The 18687-nt window shown below is 38.3% G+C and overlaps 1 protein-coding gene across 1 annotated transcript in view; it reads left to right on the plus strand.

Moving 5' to 3' along the window:
- The window catches only part of cul4b (cullin 4B), a 74803-nt gene extending 56424 nt beyond the window's left edge, over positions 1–18379 (plus strand). Inside the window, exons 14-20 of the mRNA XM_020519771.2 lie at positions 4283–4368; positions 6472–6579; positions 8762–8875; positions 11003–11108; positions 13264–13436; positions 15668–15820; positions 17558–18379. Coding sequence (XP_020375360.1) covers positions 4283–4368; positions 6472–6579; positions 8762–8875; positions 11003–11108; positions 13264–13436; positions 15668–15820; positions 17558–17653 — 836 coding nt within the window. The 3' untranslated portion in view covers positions 17654–18379. The remainder of the gene's footprint in view (positions 1–4282; positions 4369–6471; positions 6580–8761; positions 8876–11002; positions 11109–13263; positions 13437–15667; positions 15821–17557) is intronic.
- The last annotated feature ends 308 nt before the right edge of the window (positions 18380–18687 follow it).

An 18687-nucleotide genomic window follows, 5' to 3' on the forward strand; every position in this document is an offset into this window, starting at 1 on the left:
GTCAACATGAATCTTTCTGTAAATATTTATATGAATATGAGATAGTAGGAACTGCAGATGCTGGAGAATCTGAGACAACAAGGTGCAGGGCTGGATGAACACAGCAGGCCAAGCAGCATCATAGGAGCAGAGAGGCTGACGTTTCGGGCCTAGGCTCACTGCTCCTATGATGCTGCTTGGCCTGCTGTGTTCATCCAGCCCTGCACCTTGTTGTCATGTATATGAATATGTCTGTTTTCACTAACTCATTGTTCCGTATTTCAAGCTATTGTCACAATTTAAGTTGGTTACTCACTTGCTAATGTCAGACTTTGGCCTGATTCACTTGCATGTGAATGATGAGCAAGTGAATTCCATTGGTATGCTTTTTTTTTCTTTTCTTGGTTTTCAGTCGAGGTTGTCCACATGAAATGCTCACATCCTTTAATATATCAAGAATGTGTTTACTTCTGTGTGATTCCTCTGTCTTCAATTCCATTTATGTCACATTTACCAGAAAGCTGACGAAACAATTCAAAACCAGGACTACATATTCTTTCTATTGAAACACTTGAGCGAGAGCTTGACAGAATGGTAATGTCACTGTAGTAGTAATCCAGAGGCCTAGACTAATGCTCTGGGGTCATGGGTACAAATTCTACTACAACAGCAGGTGGAATTTAAATTTTTAATTACAGACTTACTAATTTCATTTGTCTAATGGTGACCACAAACCTTTTGTTTGTGTAAAAACCCATCCCAATAGCTAATGCCCTTCAGGAAAGACCATCTGCTGTCCTTAGCTGTTCTAGCTTACAAGTGTGTTCCCCCCATGAGTCTTAATGTGGTTGGCAGTTAAATGCCTTCTGAAAAGGCCTACCAAGCCACAGCATCAAAATCGCTACAGTGTTCACAATAAAAGAAAAGCTAACTGACACCTAGTGTTGATCTAGGCATTGAAATGACGAAGGCAAATCCAGCACCATTGACCCTGGTGTGTTCTCTGTCCCACAGCAGGACAGACCCATCAGAGGTGGTAGCACAGTGGCATATATTTGGGAGAGTTGTTCTGGTCATTCTCAACAGTGACTCCAGATCACATGAAGTTTCCTGACTGTGGAGTCGAGGTTACAATTAGATCAGCAGTGATTTCATTAAGTGGCAGAAGAGGCTGAAGGGACCAAATGACCGACTCCTGATCTTAATTCATCTGTTCTTTTGTTGAAAATTGCCTGTCCTCAGTCAATATTTCACTGTTAGAAGAGGTCCTGAGGGTGGCAAGATACAGAATGTACTCTGGGCTGTGACATCACCAAGTGCAGCTTGGTACCAACGCTATTAACCAAGCTGGCTGTCCCCTAAAGGTGCTGTGACAGATCATGAGGAACTAATAAAAAGTAAAAAAATATATTTGGCTTTGTACACTCCAGTCTTTCTCTGTTCCGGATGCATCTGTGCGCAACTGTATTGTTCTTGCACTCCGCTGCATCTAGTTGAGAATGGTAATTGACAGTCAAACGGCTAGCAAGTTGAGCTGGCTACACAAATATCATTCTCCTCGATGATGGGGAAGAATTTGCATCAATATTCAGCCATGTGGATACTGCTGATGTTCCCAGCATCACAGATGCCAGTCTTCAACTCATCCAATTTACTTCACTTGGGACTTGATAGGATTCCAGTGATAGTATGGAAGACTTGTGCTACAGAATTAGCCGAACCTCTAGCCAAGCTTGTCCGCAAAGCTTTAACACTGAAACCTATCCAGCACAAAAAAAGTCCCAGCCAATCACTGTCCATCGCCTACTGTCATTCTTCAGCAAGCCAATAAGAGGAGCCAAGTAGCAGTTGGTGTCGATATGCAGCACATTCTGCACAGCATCCATGTTTGGGTTGATTGGTGTTGAGTAACATAATTGCCAGGCAATAACCGTCATCTTCAAGAATGAATCTAACCATTGCCCCTTGACATTTAATGATGTTACCATTGCTGACTTCCCCACTAAAAATCTAGAAATTGATATTGACAAGTTGAACTGGACTAGTTATCTAAATACTGTGGCTATAAGAACCAGTGAGATGGTAGACATTTTTTAGCTAGTGAACTGTCCAAAGTCTGCTGACCATCTACAAAGCACTTGCTCTGATGTGTACAGCTTCAACGTCACTCGAGTTATGACACCATCCAGGACTAAAGAACCCACTTGATTAGCACCCCATCCACTACCACATTCACACTTTCCATGTTAAATGCAGAGTGCTGGGATTGTATACCATACACAATATGTACAGTAGAAATTCACCCTTGTTCCTTCAACAACACCTCCCAAACCCAAGGCTTCCATACCCAAAATTGAGGGCAGTCACTGCATGGAAGCCACACCTTAAGTCAGATACTAACAAACAAAAATAGAAATTGCCAGAAGAACTTGGGTCTGGCAGGATCTGAGGAGAGAAAACAGTGTTAATGTTTTGAGTCTAGTGATCCTTCTCCAGAACTAGAGCTACCAGATATTATCCTGACTTGGAGTTACATCACCATTGTTGCTCTGACAAAATCCTGGATCTCCCTAACAGCACCTAACCCGGTGGATCACAATGGTTGAAGAAAGAAGCTCTTCATGACTTTCTCAAGGGTAGTTAGAGATGGGCAATAAATATTTGCTGGCCAATAGTGTCCTTGTACCATGAATGAATCAAAATAAGCTAAGGTATATGAATAATTTAAGAAGGGTGCGTATCACCGCCTTCGTAAGGGCAACAAATGTTGATCTTGGTAGCATTGCCTGTATCCCTAGATGCATGTGTTTAAATTTGTAGTTCCTTTTAAACTTATTTATAACCTTGTTCCATCAACCCCACAACATGCTGGAGTTTCCTAAAGTTATATGCACAACATTATATGCAATCTGTGTTGACCTGCCTAGTTATTTGGTATGAAATACTCATGGGGGAAGAGGGTGAAGGAGAGAGAAATTGAATTCAAAAGGCTGTAAAGTGCCTAATTGAAAGCTGTGGTATTCCGAAGATGATGAGCATTTTTGTTGTGTTTTTAACAACTATTTTTTTTCTTGAAATATAGGTGTTGTTAGAGAGGAGTCCATAACCCATCCCTAATTGTCCTTGCAAAAGTAGATTGTGTGGGCAGAATTGCAAAGACTTCCCATTACTCACTGTGATCCTCTGGCTTCTAGGAAAGGTTGCTGTACTCCTTAGAGCCGCTTGAGTAGTGTTTCTGCTTTGGGCACGTGCAGCAAAGTGGATCCAAATTGTGCCAGTTTTGAAGTGTTTTATTTTCTCTTTGGTTTTTGCTCAGATTCATTTGTATATTGCTAAGAACAATATCTGTCATGAGCTAGGGCAATTTAGCAAAAATATTTTAAATTATGTATTAATGTATTTGAGTGGCAAGTAGCGAGAGTTAAACTAATCTATTGAATTGGATCCATCACAAATTAGAATCAGCCTTTGAGCAATACTATTTTAGTGTAGGTTTTTTAAAAAGTTTGGAAACCATTTTCAGAGGGGTGGCACAGTGGCTCAGTGGTTAGCACTGCTTCCTCACAGCGCTAGAGACCTGAGTTCAATTTCAGCCTTGGGTGACTGCAAACTCCACACAGATGTTCTCCCTTTGTCTGCGTGGGTTTCCTCATGGTGCTTCAGTTTCCTCCCACAGTCACAAAGATGTGCAGGCTAGGTGAATTAGCCAATGGAAATGCAAGTTTACAGGGTTAGGATAGGGGATTGGTCTGGATGGATGCTACTCAGAGGGTCAGTGTGGATTTGTTGGGCCGAATGCCCTGCTTCCACACTTTCGGGATTCTATTATGCTGGGGTACTTGGGTATAGCAGTAAATTTCATAATGACTTAAAAGCTTTAGAATGTGATTTTATTTTTGTTTAAACAACAAATCCTATTGATGTCTTTTGAACTGAAAAGCAACACCTCAATTTTTGTCTTCTTGAAAATGAGCACAGTTGGCTCCCAATCACGACTCATTTTGTTAGTTAATGGTCATAGTTCTCTGGGTGGGACCTGCTTTTAAAACAGTGTTTGAGCTGCAATGAATGGAATATATGTTGTATATGTCTGTTTTTGCCTGAATGAGGTTTTGATTTGGTTGCCCTAGCTTTTTAAAACCTGTCAAGTCATTGTGAAATGAATGCTACACTTGCAGCGATGAGCACCTGTACTTTTAAGAACAAAGTACTGTGGAAACTGCAAACCTATAGTAAAAACACAACACTGAAAATGCTTAGATGTTGGGTAGTATACAGTTATATGCATGGTTTTGTTTTTAAGAATGTGGAGCTGCATTCACCAGCAAGCTGGAAGGAATGTTTCGAGACATGGAACTCTCAAAAGATATTATGATCCAGTTTAAACAGGTATCACATTTTATTTTAAATGAATCAAGTGCTAAATGTGTAAATTTTGCTGTTTTGTTTTTAATCATTGCTAACGTTATATTAGGATTTTTTTTAAAGTTGCCTCATGTATTTTGTTGCCTTAAAGGCCTAGTGCAGGGGTGCTATCATTAAATTATTAATTAGTCTCCCTGCTTCAATTTACTCAAGGCCCGAATGTGATGTTACTTCAGCTACTGTTTGATACAGTATTAAGCGCTCTCTCTTTTCCTCAACTCAACTTTTCACTTTTCTCTCCTTGGTGGTGACTGAATTGTAGCAAAAATACCGCTGGTAGAATTTGTAAGCAATATGAAAAGAAGTTTAATAGTTTGCCAATGGTGTTATACATCTTTTTAATTTTAAGAACGTCTTGTAATTTCAAATGGGATTTTGCATTTTTACTAACTTTGCTGTGGTGCAGTCTGAGCAATTAGAAAGGTCTGTGGAATATTTGGTTATGTAAATAGAGACATTGAATGCACAAAGGGGGAAATTTTGTTTCACCTTGCATATCTCTAGTTGGTGTACTGTGCACTACACTTTAGAAAGGATGCCAAAGGATTGGAAAAGATACCAGCAGGATACCAGTGATAACAGGCATGAGTTCGCTGGTGAGGTTGGCAGAGCTGGAACTGTTCTCCATACAGCAGGGAAGACTAAGGGAACACCAAACAGCTGTTAAAAATTATAAGAGCTTTTAATAGAGTAACTAGAGGAAATGATAATTCCTTTGCCAAGTGGATCAAAAAACAGAAGTCATAGACTTAAAAGTAATTGGCAAAGATCTGGAAGGGAAATCCTTCCATTTTTTTCTTCCTTTACAATCATAAATAACGCAGAGCAGGTCACACTAAGTTTCTATTTTCTGGTAGTAGGAAGTGTGGAACTGGGAGTTTTGTTGCTTATGAAAATGGTATGTTTCTTAATTTTTTATTTGTTACTCTTATAAATTAAAACTGCCTTCATGCTAGGCCACTTTTTTTTTTAACAGTGCTCCTTTTATATTTAATATATTTCAGGAGAAATCCTACAGTTGAAAAGTTCCACTCGGCTGGCATTTATGGTTTTATTATTCATTGCTTCCTCCTCTGTTGAACATAAATCCTCTTAAGACTCCATATATTTCAAGGGAAAGCAAAACTATTAATTTTCAATGGCAATCCAGTAATTCTGTTTATAGTCCAATCACAAGTATGATTGTGACCACCAGATGAACTGGCAGTGTTGTCACTAGACTTGATTAACGTACTGATGCCAGCACTTTAAAAGATGGATCGTCCTGGAGCCAAGAAATGTACAAAAAAATCCATTGCACAATTGTGATTCTCTCAATTTATTGACATTACAATTCAGGTCATTGTTATCTCACGTTTGGAACACCAGTACAACGAATGTGAGGAGGATGCAAGTGAAAAGAAAATTCAGTCTAGTCCCCACCGTCTGGCAGTAAGACGGCAGTAAAAATGATGACAGTTCTCATACATTTGAAGTTATCTTTGTATATTATCATGCCTTTGAATAAACTGTCAGATTTCTCAGTATGCTGTTTGTACATAGGCAAGGCAAATGTTCCTCCCTTCCCTGCATTGTTTAGGTGTTTACTTGGATGTAACCAAGTTTGAAATGGTCCTTTTGTTCACAAAATTCTCCTGATACTGTTGTATCAGGTGGAAACTTTTCACTACTACTGAATCAGCTGCAATTTGCATTTATTTACAGTTTTCAGCAGAACAATCCCTCACTATTTCACAGGACTGTAATCAGTGCAAATTTGACATCAAATTGCACAAGGAGCCAAGAAGACATGAGTGTCCTAAGGAAGAAGAGAGAGGTGAAAAGTTGAAAAGAGGGAATTTTGTGCTTAGGGACTTGACATTTGAAGGTGGGGCCACAATTAATGAGATAGGTAGAGATTCACAGGAGTCCAGAATTGGCAGAATGCAGATTTCTTAGAGGTTCACAAAGCTGATGGATGCAACAGAGATGCTCAACTTGGTTATTTGCTTTAGTTATCTCAAAAGACCTTGTTGAATATTTTGACTTTTATCGGTCTTTTCAAGACGTCTTCTTACTTTTTCACAGTACATGCAGAATCAAAATATACCTGGCAACCTTGAGCTAACTGTAAATATCCTCACAATGGGCTACTGGCCAACTTATGTACCTATGGAAGTTCATTTACCTCTGGAGGTTAGTGTTATATTATCAGTGTAAGTTGATGTCAGCAGTAAAATTCTGCTCAAATCATAAACTTTGGAATTATCTTTTGCATAAGTGATTTTATTTTTGCTGCTGTTGACAGGTTGCATGCATGTTTGTATTTACAATTTAAGTACTTTTCAGTCCTGTTTGATGATGAAAGTTGCAATGTTCCATTTCTAAGGAGAATAGTTCTGTGTTCCCATGCACTCTTCTTCCTGCAACCGTCCCAAAAAAACACACATCTGCCTCAAACAATTACCGTTTGAGTGTAGTGGTTACGAATCTTTAAGAACTGTACTACATTGTGTACTTCAGTTTGTTGATGGTGTTTGGCTTTGGTACAACTGAAGAAATGCTTTTTAATTCAAGTTTTTTTTATTAGCGAATGTGGCAGGCAGGTAGAAGAGAATTCAGTGCCCACCTGTAGAGTCTTTATGATTATACTCTAACATTGCAAGCTCTCACTTCAAAGCGGTTCATTGTAACAATGTTAAAATCACTTTAATGACCCTGTTCCAAAATATCTCAAAAAGATGAGATTGCTTTGAAAAGGTGAGGTTCCACGTAAAAGTTGATGTGTTCAAATTAATTTAGTTGAAGAGGTATCAGTTTTATTTGCTGATATTTTTGAAGACTAGTCAGTGTCAAATTGCTGAGATTCAGTACAGTTTAGTTTCAGCTGCAGTACTGAATTGTTAATCAGAAACCAGATGTTTCACCATACATGTAGCAGAAAACAAAATTAGGCTGAGTTCACACGTGACAGATGTAAGCTCTGTCACGATGCTAGTGAATTTGTCGTCTTAACAAAAGAAATGATAATGGGTTGAATGTAAGATTGCAAGAGGGTGCAGGTAGTCCTGTTTGCTACGGGTACTAAAATCATGGTCAGGAGCCCCATTAGCTAAGATATTGCAACACCTCAGTTATTTTCCGAAGTGATATCAATTACATCAGTCAGATTGAGATTTGAATCTGGCAACGATGGGCTTGAATGACTCAATATACTTTTGGCAGTTTGATTACCCAATTGATTGTCAGGGATTAATGTTTATTAAAGACGTGAATAACCCAAATAAAAGACATATCCAAATTTGCCAGTGACACATTTTGGTGTCATAGATGGCATAAGTGGGCGCATAAAATTTCAAGTATCAGAAGTGAGTGGCATGTGTTAATAGTTTCATTTCATTGCATCAGGAATGAATTGGTAATTGGTTCATCAGTATTTTGCACCATAAATGCAAAGTGATATTTCAAGTAATGAAAAGCTAGGAACAGTGGAGATCTGAAGAGATTGTGGTCCATATGCACAGATCATGAACATGAAAATTGACTGCAGAGGAAAACCAAAGGCTAATGGAATGTTAGGTACGAAGGGTTGAGGTTAGGTGGAGTTTTGCTGCAACTGTATAAAGCTTTAGTTGGATCAGATTTGGAGTAATTTGTACATCTTAAGCATTGCAACTAAGATATATTCATCTTGAAGCAGAGCAGTATAGATTCGCCAGAATGTTAACAGGGCTGCAGGTGATAAAATATGAATAGAGATTGCCACACAGTTGAAACAGCAATCCATTACATTGTCCAAGTGACTTTTTTGTTTGAGTCAGTGAGTATTTGGAGAATATTTGACATCTGTAGAAGAGCTGAATCTTATCCTGTTCACACCTGATGTCTACACACATGTTCCTTCCAACAGATGTAAAAGAATAGCATAGTTGAGAACACGAGCTAGAATTTCCCTTTGAGGTAAACTATAGCATCTCAAATTATCCATAATTAAGAGAAGCTAGGTCCACGCAGACCAGAAATAAAACCTTGATACCATTAGATTTGAATAATCCACTTTATTCTTTAACGTATTTTATGGTTATTCAAGAGTGATTAACTGAACTGAAGAGCTACTTAATTTGAGTGATACAAAAACAGCAATGTGTTGATGTTAAAATGTGGATTTGTTTACTTATCATACACTTTGGCTGTGAAACATCTGACTAGAGCACTTATGCCCGTGGCAGAGTCAGGTGTTCTTCAGCTGCATTTCTATACCTCCCAAAAGCTGACTTAGCAGCTTTAAACCTCTTGATACATACCTAGGAGAACACAACCAGCTTGAAAAAGATTTTAAATCATTATAAACAATACTATTACTTTTTTGTTTGTTTAGATGGTAAAACTTCAGGAGATTTTCAAGACATTTTATCTCGGTAAGCACAGTGGTAGAAAGTTGCAGTGGCAATCAACTTTGGGTCATTGTGTATTGAAAGCAGAATTTAAAGAGGTGAGTTTTTAAAGGATTGGACTGCTATAAAAGAAACGAAAAAATGAAGTTATTATTTAACTAGTTAAAACGGAAATGATTAAAAGCTGACGAAACGTTTGATAAATGAAACTAAGCTCAATGTATTTGTTCAGTGTCAGGCTCAGTGTAGTTCTCCTATCAGAATGTCACAGATTTAAGCCCCACTTTAGGATTTAAATACTTAAGTTATGCTGACCCTTCACTTGAGACTTTGGCTTTTCAGTTTTTTTTTGAAAGATCACAAGGCATTACTTGAGGAAGAAGTGTGTCCTCCCAGTGTCGTGGCCAACGTTTATCTAACCCTTTTTTGAGCGCTACTAACACAGTTTAACTGGTCATTTAGCTCATTGTTGTATGAGGCCTTACTGGGTGCAAATTCACTACTGTTTTACCAACATAGGCAGCTCGGTTCTGGAAGTAATTCGCTTGATGCTTCAAAGACGTGAAAGATGTCCCATGAAATTGAGTTTGTTCACATCTGTAAAGATTTAAACAACAACTTTCTCTGGCTCCTCAATTCAAATCCAGTTCAAGATAATTGAACAAAGGTGTTCTGTTCATTTTCACCAAGGGTCCTCAATATGTTTAGCCGATCTTAACCCAGTTCCTTGTGAACAAATGCTCCAGTGTAAAACTGTGCTTCAGAATGGCTGGCATAGAAACTTGACACTTGTCTTACAAATGCACTGGAAGTTAATCTTACAGTGAATCATATTGTCAATGAAAAGCAAAATAGTTTTATTTAGTACCTAATTTAATGTATGAGAGGTTTTCTAAAGTCTAAATTCTGCATCCTCATTTTGTGCAAAAACTTTCAAAAAATTAATCTTCTATTCTATTTTCAGCTTTTACTTAATGAGCAATAATAACAATCTGACATATTGCGATGCATTTTCAGCAGTTTCAAGAAATTCCTTTTAAACTTGTTTTCTCCTCTGTCCCTGCCAGTGTTAAAATACAGCATTATAAAACATCTTTTCCACTATGAGTTACAAACTAACAAAAACTCACTTCCAGCCTTCCTAGCTAAACGCTTAAACATTATGTTGATGTGGAATCTGAACGCAGATTAAGAATCCAGAGAGAATGGAGAGGGGACAGGGGTACATACAGTTAGTTGTGTGACCACCAATGCTTCTGTACTCTTTGCATAATGGAATAAATTTTATAACTACTTTTCACATTTTTTTAATCCCTGGCCGTTGAGGGAGGGATAACATGATTCTCCAATTTGCACAGAGGAGGCTAATCTCATCAATGATCTGATCTCCTATGATGAGATTGGCCTCAATTCATCGGAATTTGGAGAGTAAATTCTCAGCTATGGTTCTCATTCGTGATCACTATCCAGTGATCTGTTCTGGAAATGCATAGGTGGTCACTTTGGGAGGACAAGTTGGGTCAGGCAGTGATGCTTTCTGATATATGCTGTCTAGGCTTACACGTAGTCACAGTCCTAAAAAGTTTTTAACGCAAAAAGGAGTAATTTTTACAGGAGGAAGTTTTTAAACTAAATGATGTATAACTTTCCTCCTTTCTCCTTACCAAAAGTAACTTTTGAAATGTCTTCTTGCCTAGCACAGAGCTTTCTAAGGTAAGCTCCCAGGCAGCAATGGCTGTTGCAGAGGCCCTGCCCCACAAAATAGTTTCCCTCTCTGCTGCTGGCTTCTCAGAGCAGTGTCAGCTTTTCAAGGTTTGAAATAACATCGCAGTGAAAAAAGTTTCAGGAAGCAGTGGTCTCATGAAATCATGACTTTTTTTTTAATTGTTTCGAGGTTTAGAATGGCAAAAGGTGATTCATTTTAAATATAGAATTGCATTAGTGTATTTCATCTGAGAGGGAGATTAATTCAGCTGCAGGTTGAGAAGAATATTATTTTGGTCACTAATGCTGTGTTTACATTTTTAAATCATCATTGTTCATTAAGTAAATGAGACATGTTTATATTCCATTTTAAAGTGCTAACGGCAGCTTAAATTCCCAAGTTTTCTGTTTCAAAGTGCATGCTGTGAACTTAAAACGATTCAATTTTAATTCAGGTTAGTTGTTGGAATCTTCTGATAAAAGAAACATTTTTTAAAAAGTAGAATTTGCTTTTATGACAGGGTAAGAAAGAGCTGCAAGTGTCGCTTTTCCAAACTCTGGTACTGCTCATGTTTAATGAAGGGGAAGAGTTCAGTTTGGAAGAAATTAAAACTGCTACTGGAATAGGTTTGTGTTCTTTTGTTTGCGGATGGGAACTTAGTTGACCGTAAAATGTTACTGATAAATGAGGTCTTGCTGGACATAACAGTAATATAGATCTGGTCAAGATTTTTCAAAAAAAAGTTTTTTTTGGAACAGTGGGTAAAACATCAAAGAGAAACACCAGGTAAGCAAGTTTCAGGAATTTATATTCTGTTATATTCAAATTTATTCCCGAAATTGAAACATTAAGTAAATACTTAAATGCAGGAGTAATCTGTCTGTATTGCATGTGATTGTCTTGAATGTCAGAATTATTTAATTGGTATTATTTGTTAGATGATTTCAGCTGATATAGTTAATTGAGCCAACAGCAATAACCTGCACAAACCCAGACCAACCAATCTCTCCTCAAGGCTAGTCCTACCGTTTTATATAAAACTATTCATTCACAGATGTGGATGTTGCTGATTAGGCCAGCATTCATCACCCATTCTTGATTGCACTTAAGAGTCAGCCACATTGTGGGCCTGGAGTCACATGCTAGCCAGACAGGGTGAAGACAGCTGCATCCTTCTCTAATGGGCGTCTGTGAACCAGACAAGTTTTACTAACAGTTGACAATGATCGATGTGGTCATCATTAGCTTCTTCTTTGTAGATTTTTATTGAATTCAAATTTGACCTCTCCCATGGCAGGATTCCAGCCTGGATCTCCAGAACATTACCTCAGTCTCTGGATTAAGATAGTACCACAAAGCCGTTGCCTCCCCAAGAGCATTACCTGGGTGTTTGGATTAATGACCTAATGATATTGCCAGACCGTGGCCTAGACTATCCCCTCCACTCTGCCTTCTGTGCTATCAATCTAGTGAACCTCTGCTGCGTCCCACATGGGAAGTATATCATTTGATAGGGTGTGAAGATTAAAACTGCGCATAATTCACCAGGTGTGGTCACACCAAGGCCCCGTATAACTGAAGAAAGACATCCAGTTTCTAATCTCAAATATTCTTGCATTGAGGCCATTTGCCATCTTGATTGTCTACTTTCTGGTGTACAAAGACGCCCAGATCCTTTTGTACATCAATATTTTCTGTTAAATCACCACTTAAATAATACTGTGCCTTTCTGTTTTTCTCACCAGTACATAACTTCATATTTAGTCATGTTGTGTTGCATCTGCTATGTGTTTGTTTATTCACTCAAATTGTGTCAAACACCATGAAGCCTCCTTGCATTCTCCTTTCAACTCACAATCTCAGCCAGCTTTGTGTTGTCAGCAAACTTAGAGATGTTGCATTTGTTTTCCTTATCCAGATCATTTACATAAATAATAAGTAACTGGGCCCAAGCCAGGGTTTTTCCGGTACCCCACTATTTACTGCCTGCCACTCGGAAAAAGACCAATTTATTTCCACTCTGTTTCCTGTCTGTCAACCAGTTCTTGATCTATGCCAATATATTACCTCAATCTCATTTGCCCTAATTCTGCCCACCATAAATTTTTGGGGGGAGTATTATCAAAAAACCTTTTGAAAATCCATATACATCAGAGTTACTGGTTGTCCCTTTATCTGTTCACTAGCCACATCCTCAAAAAACGATAGATTTTTTATAAACCTGTGCTGGCTTTGTCTAATCCTGTTAATGCTTTTCAAATGTTCTGTTATTACTTCTTATACAATAGTCTCCAGCATTTTTAGCACCACTAATGTTATGCTAATTGGTCTGTAATGCTCTGTTTTCTCTCTCTCCCTTTTCAAATATCGGGATTATATTTGCCATCCTCCGATCTGTATAAACTGCTGCAGCATGTATGTAATTTTGGAAGAATACCACCAATGCATCCAATATTTCCAGGGCCAGTTTCTTTTGTATTGTGGGAAGATCAACTAGGTTTATTTTTGCTTACTGGTTTCCAGTGAATTTTTCAAAATAGCATGAGACTGCATACATATCAGATGAGATCAGAATCAGAGTTATGAAGCCCCCTTTGACAAGCCTGCTTTTATTTATTCTCCGGACCTCAGTGTAAAAATAACCATTTAAGCAAAATACTGGAGAGTGTCTGTGATATTGTATCCAAGTAAGAGTTGGCACTTTGAAGACGGGGGGGGGATAAAATACCTCTCAAATATTTGTCAAAACAAATTAATAATTACTGACATCTCTTCTACCAGAGGATGGAGAGTTGCGAAGGACATTGCAGTCTTTGGCATGTGGCAAAGCACGTGTACTGACCAAGACTCCAAAAAGCAAAGATGTAGAAGACTATGACAAATTTACCTGTAATGATGATTTCAAACATAAGCTGTTCAGGATCAAGATTAATCAGATCCAGATGAAAGAAACGGTGTGTAAGACCTCTCATACCTCAAGGATTCTTTGTGTTGTCAGTTACAATCCATGGAATGCTGCACTTTGTAATGTTTTGTGAAATTTTACAGGAGTAAGTGTTGTAGGAGCATGGTATACTTTGTGGGAAACTAATACTAATATAGTGCTGTGGACGCCTGACAACGAGGTCTTCATTAATAATGGGAAATAATAGGAGTAGGTGAGACTTGACCCATCTCCTGGCTCACAGGTAGGCACACTACCACTGCTCCACAACAATTCCTAGTTTGTCAGGGTAATGTCCCATGCCCAACAATTTTCAGCTTCATAAATGACTTTCCTCATGAGATCAGAAGTGCATATGTTCACTGACAATTGCACTGTTCCGGCCTTGGTCATAAAATATTGTCGCTCTAATCCCACTACTCCACTAGTCACAGCTTAAAATAAAACAAAACTTTTCCCAGTTCAAAGTTGACTAATTAAATATTTCACTTTTATTAAGTTTTAAACAATGAGGTTTATCAACCAAATATTTCAACGGATTGTGGGCTTACCAAAAAAAAAACCAGTTTTATGAAGATGAAATAATTGGTTAACAATTACGTTCAGTAATGTAGAAATACAATTGCTTATCGCTCATAATATCCCCTCAGCGTGCGCATGCATACTACGCACGCTTGCTTCTCATGAAATGGGGAAGAGAGTTTTCAGCAGAGATTAGCTATTTTTGGCAAATAAAGTCTGGCCAATGGGTTATACTTAAAGGCAAAAGAATAACGTACAGGATGCACCAGAGTCTATTCCAGCTATGTTCAGGCATGTGTGATCAAGTTATGAATTCTATAGGCTTGTTTCTGATACCTTGCAGGCACAGCTTGCTCAAGAAATATAATCTTGAGGCATTACTTTATTCACTCTTAGAAAGGAACAAGTAGGGTTTTTCTTGAACTCATGAGAATTTTCTTTTTCCTAAATGAGGAAGATCAGCTGAGCAGTTTGTTCTTTAGCAAGCTTTTCTCCAACTCAGCTTCAGATGTCCTCCTAACTGAAACTGAAAAAACACCTCTCCAAGCTAGTTACTGTACTGTTCAAAACAGCCTTAGCAGGGATTTACAGTAAAGCAAGCAGTCATGAGATTTATAAGGTGCCTTGTTTGGTAAGAAAATATCCATTGCCCTTTTAAACAAACCATTGCCGGTATTTCTGCAAAACTTGGAGGAAGTCCATTTTCAACAATCATTCAAAAGTTGAAGTCATCCAAGCAATATCAAATATAGAAGCATCAGAATCCACCGCACAATGTTCAGCTTCATTTTTTAACTCCTTAGACACTAACAGATTCACTATCCAAGTACAGCCTAGTTAACTGGCACCCTATTCACCACCTTCAACATTCACTCCCATTTCCACTGAAGATGCACAGTGGTATTCGTGGTCATCTGTATAAGATGAACTGTAGTAACTCACCTAGATTCCTTTGACAGCACCTTTCACCTCATGACTTCTCTACTTGGAAGGATGGGGTTGCACATATCTGGGAGTACCACCACAGGTGCGTTCCTTCCAAGTGACACACCATCCCAGCTTGACTTGGAAATATATTGATGTGTAAAAATCCTGAAAGTCCCTAACAGCACAGTGGGTGTATCTACACCCCGTGGCCTGCAGCAGGTCAAGTGTGCAGCTCACAAGCACATTCTCCAAGACAACTAGTGATGGGCAATATATGCTGGCAAAACCAATGATGCTGTACTTCCCAGAATACTGATTTTTTTTTTAAATCAGTAAACAACCTGTAGCTAAGATAGTTCCTTTCAGTTTGAAGGAATAGTATTTAACTCATTTTACAACCCAGTCCCTTCTGAAAATTGAGGAAAATGTTCAGTTATTGAACATTTAATTGGATGGAATCATTGGCTTTAATCTACCCAATATTTGATTCATTGTTTTCTATCTTTGTCACAAATTCAGCTCTCTAGCTACTGTCACTGACTGGTGTCTGAGGCTGAACCCAACAATGTTCTCCTTTACATCTAACCACACATTTCTTCTTCTCCCAAGACTGACAGTGTCTGGCTCTATGTGGATGTTGCAGTAAATTAGTTATTTAACATGTTTTATTTGTCATGCCATTTCACCTTGGTTCAGTTGCATTTGAGTAATTAAATTTGAGGTTAGCATTATTAACTTGCGTTCATTCCAGTTGAATTGTCACCAGTGTAACATTTGTGTCATTTCTGATAGGTTGAAGAACAGGCCAGCACTACTGAAAGAGTGTTCCAGGACAGACAGTATCAAATAGATGCTGCTATTGTCCGAATCATGAAAATGAGAAAGACTTTGAGCCACAATCTTCTTGTATCTGAAGTATATAATCAGCTGAAATTTCCAGTCAAGGTATGGGTTACTCGTTTTATCTAGGTCAGCAATGACAGTCGTGTGAGAGATGCAACTATTTGCAATTTAAAGGAAATCTTGTTGCTGGCTTGATATTCAGTTATTGTGTTATAACTCCACATAAACCTCGAAGTTGTACGAGTATAGTCATATCTCAAAGAAATACTAAAGTATTACTAACAAAATACAAGTTTTGTGAAAGCTTTTGTTCTTGCACTCATCAGGACAGTTGGCAAGAAATGCCAAAATATAACTGCATTCCTAATGATTGATATTTAACTGCCCAACTTTGTTCACGTTGTAAACCATGCAGACTGAATTCTGATTGGTCACGTCATTGCTCTGAGAAATGAGCCAGACAATGGTGGTCATCTGTGTTGATAAATTGAGACAGTTGGTGTATTTGCATATTCTGGCTGCAGAGAACAAAGACATTTGGAGTAACATGTATATATTGAAAGCTAGAAGTACATCCTCTCCACGCCCAACTGACAATCTTAAATTGGTTGTCAACTGATTCTTCTCTCACACAAGATTATTTACCAGACATTATCAAATCACGGTGTCATATGTAATGCTGGATCCTCTTGAGTTTTGCAAGCTGGATTCATATGGCCAGTACCTTCCTTGTGCACAGCTGAAGGGAGTATGCTGTTTGATACCAACTGCCAGGTCTTTGGCACATATAGCCAACATATCTAGCATTACTGGGTACTGAAATTCATATACCATATTACTCATTAGAATGATGGGCAGAATGTCTTTTTAGTTTGATGGTAGCATCTTTGTTAGTGGTGAATACCACTTGTGTTGCTGCTGTATGATAGGAACATGAAATAGTTATTTTCCCTGTTGCTCAAACTTTGAGATACCTTACCCTTTCAGGCCAATCTGAGGTTGACTGGACTCTTTCAGCCCAAAGGTTGACAGTCTTGGCATGTCTCTCACAATTTTGAATGGGCCTACATGTAATTGTGCTTGGAAGGAGATTAATTTGGGAGAGTTGTGTGCTTACTTATCTTTTAAACTACCAGTTGGAAACCCAGTAATTCAAAACAAATCAGAATTTAAGACTTTACTTGGAAGAGCAGAACTTGAATATTGCTTAAAACTGACATGTTGCCAAAGATTTGCATATTGCACTTAGCAGGACAAATGCAGGCAATGTCGCATTTTTTTGAAAACTCAAGTTTAGAGCCAACAGTTTTATTATTTTGACATGGCAATGTCTAGGCCAATCAGAATCGATTTGCCAACTAGCCAGCACCTGTAATACTGGGTATTTTCATAATTTGCAATTCAGCATTGTTGCATTTGTCCTGATGTGTGCAGGCCAAATGCTCCAGCATCATGTCTGTCTCTTCAGTAGTTAATTACTGTGTTTCAACCACAATTCCCTTCTGTGGTATTTACTGGCAAAGCCAGCATTGGTTACCTCTGCCTGATTATCATTGAGGAAAGTGCATCTAATGCAGGTGCAGCCACGGTGCTGTTGGGAAGGCAGTTCATGGATTGTGATCCAATGATAGTGAAGGAATGGCAATCTAGTTCCAAATAGGGATGGTGCGTGGCTTAGAGGAGCAGGTGATAGTGTTCTCCTGCATCTGCTACCCTTGTCCTTCTGGGCGGTTAAAGATTTGGTAGGTGCTGATGACAGAGCCTTTGTGAGTTGCTGAAATGCATCGTGGGTGTCTGTTTTCTACCACGTAAATAATGATTTACTTTGTTTTCTTTCAGCCTGCTGATCTAAAGAAAAGAATAGAGTCATTAATTGACAGGGACTACATGGAAAGAGACAAAGAAAATACCAACCAATACAACTATGTGGCATAGAACTTCAGAGGAAGAAAAGCTTCATCAAGCACTTCAAATCTCGGATGGTCAATGGCTTAACGCTACAGTGTTGATCCCAGTGAATGAGTTTTTTAGTTTGTATTGCCTAGAAATATATGGAGAATGGCATTACTGAAATAACTGGGAGAGAACTTCTCTGAAGGAAAACGTTGCCATCCAGAAAGTACTTCGTGAATCTCTGCTAATGCTGTTGGACTTCCACATATTTGAGGTAGCAGTGGACACCAAAAGCAAATGCAACCCCTTCCCCAAGTTTCAAATTAACTTTTGGTAATTGTGAAGAACAGATGCAATGCAAAACTGCACCTCATCAGTTTTATCTTAATTAGCCACGTCATTGTTGAATCATTTTGAGTTGCGTCCATGTTATTTCTTTTGGAGGAAGACCTTGTTTTATTTTCTCATTTTCTTGTAAACGCACGAGTCTTCAAACTTCTTGACATCATTAGACATCCACCTATGTTGTTCACACTTGAAACTCTGCATTGAGAGAAGACTAATCGCTCACCACTTCTGGAAGTTTTATTTTAACATTGATTTTAGAATTGCGAAGAGTAAATGGTATCAATCCTTAGTTAAGAACATTATCTATACATGTTTTATTTTACAAATGTGGATTTTGTTCTGTTTTTTTGCCAGCGTTTTTGACAACTAAAGGAGGTGCCAAAAGTGGAATGTGGGTAATAAAATATTGTGTGTAATGCAGTGATGTCTGTTTTGTATTTTGACCCTGCTGGAAAATTCTGAAGCATTTGCCATGTTGTATTTATCATTTATCACAGCAGTAATAGTTAACCACTGAGAATGCAGTGACATTTGGAGACTGGCAGCAGAACGTGGGTTTAATCAGGATATAGATCCTGAGGAAAATACAAATTGTATTTTTATTTCAAACTTCATTGTCAGCTCACGTGTATAGAACTTTGCTTATTTCCTGCACTATTAAATCTTTTCAGTTCAGGGGAGCAAGATTTAAAAGGGAGAAGAACTTGTTAACATGTTGGCCAGGCTGC

Source organism: Rhincodon typus, chromosome 14 (assembly GCF_021869965.1).
Source record: "Rhincodon typus isolate 14 chromosome 14, sRhiTyp1.1, whole genome shotgun sequence".
NCBI lineage: Eukaryota > Metazoa > Chordata > Chondrichthyes > Orectolobiformes > Rhincodontidae > Rhincodon > Rhincodon typus.